Source organism: Colobus angolensis, unplaced genomic scaffold (assembly GCF_000951035.1).
Source record: "Colobus angolensis palliatus isolate OR3802 unplaced genomic scaffold, Cang.pa_1.0 Scaffold21, whole genome shotgun sequence".
Classification (NCBI taxonomy): Eukaryota; Metazoa; Chordata; class Mammalia; order Primates; family Cercopithecidae; genus Colobus; species Colobus angolensis.
Genome location: NW_012115266.1, coordinates 5,422,226 through 5,432,601, shown reverse-complemented (window position 1 = coordinate 5,432,601; position 10,376 = coordinate 5,422,226). Strand labels below are relative to the sequence as shown.

General features: G+C 57.4%; 1 protein-coding gene across 2 annotated transcripts in view; it reads right to left on the bottom strand.

Annotated features, from left to right (window-relative positions):
* The window catches only part of RASGRP2 (RAS guanyl releasing protein 2 (calcium and DAG-regulated)), a 19,408-nt gene that overhangs the window by 8,231 nt on the left and 801 nt on the right, over positions 1–10,376 (bottom strand). Inside the window, exons 1-12 of one of the 2 annotated variants that reach the window (XM_011942567.1) lie at positions 9,672–10,370; positions 8,471–8,614; positions 7,688–7,790; positions 7,115–7,177; positions 6,629–6,760; positions 5,698–5,848; positions 5,321–5,494; positions 5,045–5,161; positions 2,484–2,765; positions 1,637–1,714; positions 1,278–1,400; positions 848–963 (exon numbers count right to left, since the gene is read on the bottom strand). In XM_011942567.1, the coding sequence (XP_011797957.1) occupies positions 848–963; positions 1,278–1,400; positions 1,637–1,714; positions 2,484–2,765; positions 5,045–5,161; positions 5,321–5,494; positions 5,698–5,848; positions 6,629–6,760; positions 7,115–7,177; positions 7,688–7,790; positions 8,471–8,543 (1,412 nt within the window). In that variant the 5' untranslated portion in view covers positions 8,544–8,614; positions 9,672–10,370. Of the gene's footprint in view, positions 1–847; positions 964–1,277; positions 1,401–1,636; positions 1,715–2,483; positions 2,766–5,044; positions 5,162–5,320; positions 5,495–5,697; positions 5,849–6,628; positions 6,761–7,114; positions 7,178–7,687; positions 7,791–8,470; positions 8,615–9,671; positions 10,371–10,376 lie in introns of those variants that run through there. The other variant, XM_011942568.1, reaches the window with a different exon arrangement.

Below are 10,376 nucleotides of genomic sequence, written 5' to 3'. Positions count from 1 at the left end.
ATCTCCTGACCTCGTGATCCGCCCGTCTCGGCCTCCCAAAGTGCTGGGATTACAGGCTTGAGCCATCGCGCCCGGCCGAGATAAGGTCTTACTATGTTGCCCAGGCTGGGCTCGAACTCCTGGCCTGAATTGATCCTGCCACCTCAGTCTCCCAAAGTGCTAGGATTACAGGCATGAGCCACTGCACCTGGCCTCTCATTTCTTACTTTAAACACTTTGTTCACTATAAATTTATTTTACTACCCAGATTTTATTTTACCATGGATTTTTGTAATGTGGAAATAAAAAACAACAGATTTTTGAAATATAGGTAACATTAAAAAATAAATTGACCTGAGATGGACTGTAAATTTTGAATGGAGTTTTGTCTGCTCAGCAAAAATAGGGCATGAATCTGGCTGCAGGGGGCATGTTTCACCTACTTCAGAGAACCAGCTGTTTTTCCAAATTGTCAGCATATGAACTGTTGATAAGCAAATGGGTACCACTAATTACAAACCTTTCTTATCTATTCATTAAAACAGGCTATCCAGGAGTTCAACTTGCCCACACTTCTTGACAGCTGTGAGCTCCACAAATAAAACAGCGCTTCTGTAGCCACTGTCCCCAGGCCACAGTCTTTGCAAGACTCAGGTGGAGCCCCCCATCTGTCTGAACTCGTGAGATACCAGCTCCACAGCTGGCAGCCTCTCCTCCCCACAAAAGCAAGTGCCCCTTCCCACACTGGCAGCTTCCCATGCCAAGATGGTCTGGTTTAGTGACCTTATCTTGCACACAAGAAACTGAAGCCCAGGCGGAAGTGGGCTAGGTTGCCTTCCCTCTCCCCCAGGCCCCCAGCCCTCCTCACTGGTTCTGGTCGAGGTCCCCAAAGGCGCTGAGGTAAGGGAAGTTCCCACGGATGATCTGGAATTCTTCCTGTGAGATGTGGCCATCCCCATCGACGTCAAAGTTCCGGAACACAGACTGGGGCATACAGAGGGACACACGGAGCCGGGAGAAGGGAGAGTAAAGGGGACATCAGGTCCTGTCCTTTCCCACATTCCCAGTCCATTTGATGAGGTGTGTCTCAGAGAGGTCTCTGACACTGCCCCTGTTCCATAGCCCCACCCCCACCCTACCCATGGGCACCTCAGCCCCGTGCAGATGGCCAGCCAGTCCCTGTGACTCCTGGGGGCTTAGTGCTGGGTCTTGAACAGGACACTCATGCTGGCTTCCAGGGCAGTGCTCCGGCAAACTGACCTCTCCCCACACGCTGCTCAGGCTCTGCAGGAGCTCACCTCCACCATCTTCTCGATGTGCTCCACCACAAGGGCTTGATCCAGTTTAGGTTTGGCAGCCGAGGTCCACTCCTCCAACACCGGGGGCCGGGGTGGTGGGGTGCAACTCGTGGGGCTGGTTGGCTATGGAAATGGTCAGGTCTAAGCTAGGGCCAGAGGCAGGGGGAGCCCAGAGCCCAAGGGAACAGAGAGGGGAATCCCTGGGAGAGGGAAGTCTGCCCAACGCTATGCCCTGCCCCCAGGATGCCTCTGTCCTACAAGAAGGATGGTGAGGTGGCTGCTAAGAGCTCTTCCCGTCCTCACATCCTGGGATTCTCAGGAGGGAGGGGCAGAGTGGAGAGGAGAGAGTACCCCCTCACCGAGGACTTGGAGCGCGGCTCCCGCTGCAGGGACAGTTGGTACAGCTCATCCTCCGTCTGATACTGATCCAGAGACACCTGGGACACACAGGTCTGATCACACCCACTGGCCCCTGCCCACGGCCACAGAGCCCAGGGTCAAAGGTCCACCTAGAGGCCACAGCTCAGCCCAGAGCTCGGGTCAAAAGCTAGACTTAGGACAAAGCCTGGCTTAGAACACAGCACAGCCACCCCACGCCGTCCCAGTGCACAGATCAAACCACAGCATGGCCCCAAACCTTGAACATGACATATTGCCAAGATGTCAGGGAAGAAGCTAGGTCAGAACCCAGCCACAAGCTCTGCTTTCAACCCTGATCCCGTCCAGAGTACAAAAGCAGTTAAGAATCCACTCCAAACCTAACACCTAAGCCCCAGCCCAATGTCTAGAACCTAGTCTGGATCTAAACCAGAACCCAACTCCCACCCTAGACCCCAAGACCAAGTGCAAAACCAAGCCCAGAACTTCACTCCCAGCCCAGGGTCATGCTTAGAAACCACCCCTGCCCGCAGAACGCAGAGCTTGGCCCAGCCCTAGAACACAACCCACTGCCAGAACTCAAACCGGGACCCAGGCCCAGTTCAAACTGCCCACAGTCCACATGCCAGCCTGGAGATCGGACCTCAGTCCACATCCCCAACCAGAGCCTGGACCCCTCCTCAGCATCCACTCCAAACCCCAGAGCCCATGCCAGATCTCAGTTCCCTGGTCAGAACCCAGAGCCCCAGGCCACGTCCACCGCCGAGCCCGGGGAAACCGTCAACCCCTGGTGTCTGGCTCCCCACCTCCCTGCCCCCTGCTCCTCACCGTGAGCAGGCTCAGCAGGTCAGGGTTGGCCTGTACTGGTGGCCGCAGGCTGGTCACCATGGCCAGCTCCTCCAGGATGCTAAAGAGCTGCTTCATCTTGGCCCCATTGAGCCGGGTCCGGGCTGGGTCCAGCCAGTCAGGCAGTGCCAGCTGCAAGGCCACCAGGTCCTTGAGGTGCACACCCAGGATAGGGAAGCGGAAGCCCACACAAGCTGCCAGCCGGCGCCGGTAGTTGCCATAGTTGCCTGTCGCCGTCACTAGTTCTGTGAGACCCTCCCAGAGCTGGGGGACAAAGAGCAGAGGGGTCATACCCCCACTACTATCCTCCCTATCTCAGCCCTGGAAATGTAGGAGTGAGTGAGGAGAAGTCAGGGTCAGCGACAGGTGAAAGAGTAAAATTCTCCATTACTGTCCCCCAGGACCGGCTCTCTCAGCCCCTGGGGATTGAATTCATTGCCATTAATTCAAGGCAATACTCAACTGCCAAAAGCATCACACTTTTAAACAAGGCTTGGACGCAGAGTATCATCAACATTTAACAGGAGAATCAGAGGCTCAGGGAGGCAAGGCAGCACAGGACAATGACCTGGAAGAATGTACTCAGCCGCCCCATCCAAACAGCAAAAACTGGAAAAACCAGCCGGGCGCAGTGGCTCACACCTGTAATCCCAGCACTTTTGGGAGTCCAAGGCAGGCAGCTCATGAGGTTAAGAGATGGAGACCATCCTGGCCAACATGGTGAAACCTCATCTCTACTAAAAAAATACAAAAATTAGCCGGGTGTGGTGGTGCGTGCCTGTAGTCCCAGCTACTTGGGAGGCTGAGGCAGGAGAATCACTTGAACCCAGGAGGAGGTTGCAGTGAGCCAAATTAGCGCCACTGTACTCCAGCCTGGCGATATAGCAAGACTCCGTCTCAAGAAGAAAAAAAAAAAAAAAGGAAAGGAAAAACCCCAACATTCAACATAGAATCAATACATAAATTGGGATAGGCTGGGCGCGGTGGCTCACGTCTGTAATCCCAGCACTTTGGGAGGCTAAAGCAGGTGGATTGCCTGAGCTCAGGAGTTCAAGACCAGCCTCAGCAACATGGTGAAACCCTGTTTCTACAAAAAGTTGGCCAGATAATCTCAGCTACTCAGGAGGCTGAGGCATGAGAATCACTTGAACCCAGGAGGCGGAGGTTGCAGTGATCTGAGGTCTCGCCACTGCACTCCAGCCTGGATGACAGAGAGAGACTCCACCTCAAAAAAAATAAATAAATAAATGAATTGGGGTAGCCATACAATAAAATATTCTATGGCAATGAAAATGAAAAAACAATTGTTTCACATAACAGAATGAAAAGACTCTCAGAACCATGTGGAATGAAAGAAGCAAGACATAAAATAACACAAACAACATTCCATTCATAGAAAGTTCAAAACAGACAACAAAAAGCCCCACATTGTTTTGGACCGCATACCTACGTGGTGAAGCTATAAAGAAAAGCAAGATCATCATTGCAAAAGTCGCGGGGAGGGAGTTATGCTGTAAAGTGCTGGGCACTTGAGAGCCTGGCAAGGTTCTATTTTCCAACCTGGGCAGTAGTTTATACAGCGTTTTCTTTACAATTTTTCTTTAAACGATTCATATGTTTTTATATACTGTTTTTTTTTTTTTTTAGACAGAGTCTCACTCTGTCACCCAGGCTGGAGTGCAGTGGCACGATCTTGGCTCACTGCAACCTCCACCTCCCAAGTTCAAGCAATTCTCCTCCTGCCTCAGCATCCCAAGTAGCTGGAATTACAGGCGCCCACCACCATGCCTGGCTAATTTTTGTATTTTAGTAGAGATGGGATTTCACCATGTTGGCCAGGCTGGTCTCAAACTCCTAACCTCACGTGATCTGCCCACCTCAGCCTCCCAAAGTGCTGGGATTAGAGGTGTGAGCTACCACGCTCAGTCTCATAAGTTTTTATTTACCTTTTTATATGTGTATTACTCAATACTTCAAAAATAATAATAAATGAAGGACAAGGAAAAGAAGAAAGTACAAGTGGCAAGGCATAATGGCTCACACCATAATCTCAGCACTTTGGGAGGCCAAGATAGGTGGATCACTTGAACCCAGGAGTTCAAGACCAGCCTGGGCAACATGGCAAAACCCCATCTCTACCAAAAAAAAAAAAAAATTAATAATAATAGAAAAATTAGCCAGGCATAGTGGCATACACTATAGTCCCAGCTACTCAGGAGGCTGAGGTGGGAGGATCAATTGAGCTCAGGAGTTCAAGGCTGCAGTGAGCTTGTGATTGCACCACTGAACTCCAGTCTGGACAACAGAGAGAGACTCTGTCTTAAAAAAAAAAAAAAAAAAGTACTAGCTTTGGGGTCCATGACGACCTGTGAGCCCCCAATCTGCTGTTGCCATTGTGCAAACTGGGAAAAGCACTTAACCCCTCTGAGCCTCCATATCTATATCTGTCAAATGAGGACAGTTGTGCCCAGCCCCCAGTGCTGCTGGGAGGACCCAGTGAAGACAGATCTGGGAAGCACCTGCCCCTCCCTAGTCCCAGGCACCTTGATGGTCTCAGGGCTAACATGGCTGTGGGTCTCCTTGAGGCGGGAGATGGAGCTGTGGCTTAGGCCCCCGACCACTGCCATCAGCGTGTTGAAGTTCTGCAGCTGCAGCAGCTTCTGGAAGGCAAATGGGGAGGCAGAGGCAGGGAGTCACTGAGTGGGCCCAGAATTTGGCCCAGCCTTTCTGGAGAGAAAGCAGTGGGTTAGAGGAAGGGAAGGGTTGGCCTGACCGGCATGTGGGGAGGTTGGGAGACACAGGGAGAGAGGGACAGGCACCTCTGCCACGTGGACAAAGTGTGTGATGACCAGGGCCCGCTGTGGGGCTGTAGGTTTGCTGAGGATCATGAGCTGCACCCACTGCGAGACGCTGTTGAAGAGGGAGATGAACCGCTCCAGGACGGGGTTGTCCACAGTGCAGCCGTGAGTCACGAAACTGTGATAGTCCTGAAACTGGGGGCAGGAGGAGTGGCCTCAGCACCTTGCCAGCCTCTCCCCTCATTGATGGCCACTCCTCCTCACTCTCCAGCTGACCTTCAGTGGTTGCACTGAAACCCCTGATGCACCCTGTGACCCAGCCTACCCCAGGGACCCTGCCCCTCCTAGAACCCCCTTCCAGCCCACATTGGACCACTGCCCCCACCCTCGGGCCGCACCAGGATCTTGCAGAAGGAGCGATACTCCAAGTAGGTGAGATGCTCCGCCAGCTCCATGGGCTCCAGGTGGTCAAACAACAAGGACATCTTGCGCTTTTTCTGTCCCACAGGGTTCCGCTGAGTCACCTGCCGCTTCCACTTGTAGGTAGGGCTGGGGGAGCAGGAGTAGTGAGCCCTTTGCTGGACATGCACATGCCTCGTGGCCCCCCACTCACACAGACACAGCATTCACACTGTGAGGACCTACACAATGCGAGGCACTGTCCTAGGCACGAATGTTCCCAGTCCCAGCAACTCCTCCGTATCTCCCCCAACCCCATCATGCATTCAACACACGTTTATGAACAACGTACTCTGTGCCAGGCACTGTGCTAGGCGCTGGGAATACAGAGATGAGTAAGACACGGTTCCTGCCCTCGAGGAGCTCACAGTCTACTGAGGGAGACAGACACAGAAACACATGATCACAAAACAGCGTGACACATGTACAGAAGTCTTTGTACAGGAGTCTGTACAAAGTGCCATGGAGAACACAGGAGGGAACGACAAATTCTACCCTGGAAGAGCCCCGAACCCTCAGAGCCCGTGGAGACTTCATGCCTGAGCTGAGTCTTGGTAACATGGAGGAGGCAGCAAGGGGATGATATGAGCGGAACACCATGGTGGGAAAGGACTCGGGAGCTCAGCTGACAGGGAGGCGACCCAACGCAGCTATAGGAGGAGGTGTGTGGGATGGGCGGTGGCAGTGGAAGATGAGGCAGGAACGCCAAGCTGCCCAGAGAAGGCATATTGAAGGCAATAGGGAGCCATGGAAGGTTTTTAAGCAAGAGAGTGACATGACCCTCACTCATTCAGTTCAACAGACATTTATTAAGCACAGATGGTATGGGATACTGAGCGTCCCCCAGCCCTCTGTACTCCCCCCACGCACACGCTGTCTATGTCGATGAGGCTGCTGTGCCGCCGGTTCCCTTCTTGGTCTAACAGAGCCTTCAGCTCCTTGATCTGCTCAGCCAGCTCCGGGTTCAAGTCAAACTCCGCCGGGAAGGCAGAGATCCAGTACCTGGAGGAAAGGGGAGTCACCCAAGACAGCCCTTCCCCCACCATCACCCAGCAGGCTGCAAGAGGCTCCTTGAGATTGTAGTCACCCAAGGAAAAACAGCCTTAAACTATGGTTCCAGCTCTTTCCTTCTCCAAGTGTACATTAGACCCTTTAGACAACCACCCGCACTATGCAGAAAAGAAAATTAAGGCCCAGACCCAGGAAGGGGTGAGCCTGTGACAGCACAGCCCACCCAGACAAACCAGGGTTCAAACCTACTCCCAGAAGCAGCGCCCTGCCCCCTCCTCCAGGCCAGCCTGAAGCCAGAGAGAAGGGAGAAAGGGGAGGGGTCAGAGCCCCAGGGGAAAGACTCACCTGACCAGGTGGCACGTTTTCACCTGCAGGGAATTGGAGTTGTCCTTGCGGGATTGTTGGTAGGTGGAAAGGAAAGAGTTAAGGAGGCCGCTTAACTCTAAAAATGGAGGCCCGAGGGGAGGGAGGCTGGGGGCGGGGCCTGGTTCTAGGAGACACGTTCTAGGGATGGGACCTGCGCTCTGAGGGAATGCTGGGGGTGAGACCTGCGCTCTGGGAAGGGTTGGAGGTGGGGATGGAGGACTAGGTGCTGAGGAAGGCTGAGAGCAGAGCCTGGCCTCTGGGAAAGATAGATGCACGGGGCGGACCCAGGCCTGGAACAGGGGCAGGCCCTAGACTCTAGGGAGGAGGAGGGCAAGGCCTTGGCTGGGGACAGAGCCTGAGGACAGGGCCGAGTCACCAGGAGCAAGGAGGGGGCAGAGCCTAAGCCCTAGCTGGAGGCTAGGGCGACGCCTGAGCGCTGGGATAAGGAGCGGCCTATACTCAGGAGCGAAGCTCATTCTGCGCCTGGGCTGGGCAGAGGGGCTGCGCATGGGCTCCGACGGCGGCGGTCTTGGCAAGGCGGGCGAAGGATATATGTGGAGCAGCTTGGCCGCCAGCTGAGAGGAGGGGATGTACCAGGGGTGCATCATGAGGAACATGCGCACCAGCTGCGGGTCCCGTACCTTCCCGGAGTCATCTGACTCCGAAGGGTCAAAGACAGGCGGCTGAGCTGGGTCCGCAGCGACCATGCCTCACCCCCACCCCGCAGCCCGCTGGGTATCGGCCCTTCGGGTGCATGCTCGACCCCGCCCACCTCCTGCTTGCCCAGGACTCCGAGAGCAGGAGGCTAACTAGAGAGGAAAGGTGGGGTGGGCGAGGGATAGGCAGGCCCTGAGGACTGGAGGAGAGGAGCGCCCGAGCCGCCCATCGTCCGGAGGGGAACCAGCTGGGGCGGAAGGAGCCTGGGTTCCCAGGGGTCAAGAATCCAGAGGTCATTTCCTGAGCGCTTGGGGGAAGGGGCACCCCTTCACCAGATAAGCCGCCCCCCATTAGCCGGAAACAGCTCCCAGGCCGGAGATAGACAGTTCCTCCGGATTCCCCAGGAGACAGATAATGCCCCTCAAGTGTCAGAGTCAGGGACTCGGCTCTCCCTTCGCCGCCGCTGGCGAAGGCTAGAGAAGGGAAACCTCATCTGTCTGAAGGGCGTGCATCTCTCTGCCCTGCGATGCAGAGGAGGCTTTAGTTAAAGAGACTGCACGCTGCGGAGCTGGGTGGGTCCGGGCCAGGGCTGTGCCCTGGATGGTGCCTGGGAGGCAGGGACCCGGGCTCAGACTCGGGGCTGGGCTCAGGCTCCGTGTGCCCTCCCGAGCCACTCACCGAAGGCTTCGATGCACCCACGGAGCAGCTCCTCGACCGTGCAGCCCTTGTCCAGGTCCAGGGTGCCCGCCATGGCCGCCGGCGCGGGGTGAGCTGGACTCAGACTGCGCTCCGGGAGCCTCCCACCGGTCTCGGACCGAACCCCTGTCCCGGGAGAGGCAGATCGGGAGTCTGCGGAGGCGCGGGCGGGGGAGCAAGCCCGCGGGCAGAAACGGGGCGGGGCGGGCACGCCCCCTGCTGGACAGGGGCGGAGTTGTCCGCCGCGGCCACTCCCGGGGTTAAACGGTCTGGCCCGGGATGGTGCAACCCGCCAGTTGGGAAATGGACCCGCGGACAGGCTTCCGGCCCACCCTCGGAGTCGCAGGAGGGCCAAGGGGCTTCACGAGGATGGGGGAGCCAGGATCCCAGGACTGGCTGCCGCCCAGCCCTCCGCAGGCCCCCTTCTCCTCGCGTCCTCTCCCCAGAGGCACCTGCAGCACCCCGCAGCTCGGCTCTGCGCCCCTCCCGCTTCCCTCCCTCCACAGCCTCCCTTCCCCCGCAGGGTTATTTTGGGAACCCGGAGCCTGAGGGGACCTCGGAGGAATTTCTCCCTGGTATGGGAGGGGGGAGGAGAGAACCCAGGCGTCCTGCCCGCCTCCCCTCTTCCCGGGAGCCCGGGAAGGCGAGGCGGGGCTGCGGCAGCCCCCAGGGGCCTGCCCTAGGGGAGGCGGACTGGATGGGAGAGGAACATTCCTGGGGCGGGGGGAGACCGCTGCGGCCCGGAGGCGTCAACGGGAAGCCTGAGCCTGGGAACTGAGCGCTCCCAGGCCACCTCCGCAAAGATCCCAGGGGTCCCGGCTCAGCTCGTCCACAGGCCTTCTTCCTCCCTATCCCCGGCTCCTGACCCCGGCGCTGGCTCCGCACAGGCGAACTGTGAGCACGCATGGAGCAGGGTGTCCAGAGGAGGGCGATCGCGCCGGGGGCGGCCGGTGGGTGCATGACACCATTAGCAACTCCGGTCACTGGTCATACGCACCCTGGCAGGGGCAAACACTCCACACCCAAGTTATTCGTTGGACGCCGGGGACCTACATGGAGGTGCAGGCGCCCGCACTTACACGCACCGGGCCACAGGCACCAGCCTCCCATCCTCCGTCTCTCACACACAATGGTACCCACACCCCGTGCACACCTGCACGAAGGAACCCTCAGGCACACATACCCGGCTCGTCTACCCCAGAATGCAAACCCGTGGACGAGGTCGCCTCCTGGACCTGCTGTTCACTTGAGCCAGGCCAGCCTCGAGTCCCGCGGCCACACAGGCGCTGACATCCTCACACGTGTGCACACACGCAAGGCAGTGCTTCTCCACGCATGTACACTCCCACACACATGCACACACCCCCATGGGTGCGCACGCCCATTCCGTCGCCCCCCCTCCCATCTGCGGTGTAGGGCCCGCCCCGCGGTCCCAGCGCCCTGATTCCCCTCACTCCCAGATTTTGGCAGAGCCTTGCCCCACGGAAAGGTACCCTGACACATACTCACTCCCCCAGGCTGGAGGACGGGGGAGCTCCTGTACGGAGTTCTCAGGCGGACTTTTCCTAGAAGCCACCCAGAACCGTCCCCGCCTGGCTCTGCCGCCTCCTCGTGTGACCTTGAGAATCACTTGGCCTCTCGGAGCCTCAATTTTCCCATCTGTGAAATGGGGGTTCGCGGGGGAGGGCCCCGATGGAACGTGGCTAGGAAAAGCTGGATGCGCAGCGGAGGTCCTCCGCCCTCTGGGGATCCAGCGCGCCTTAGCTCTCGTGGCCGCTGCCCCCTCTCCGACCCGGGTCGCAGACTCCCCACCCGCCTGCCGTCCCCAGCCCGCCCGCGCCACCCTTGGGGGGTGTCCCTCCTCTGCCTAGCGCCCCGCGCGCGCTCG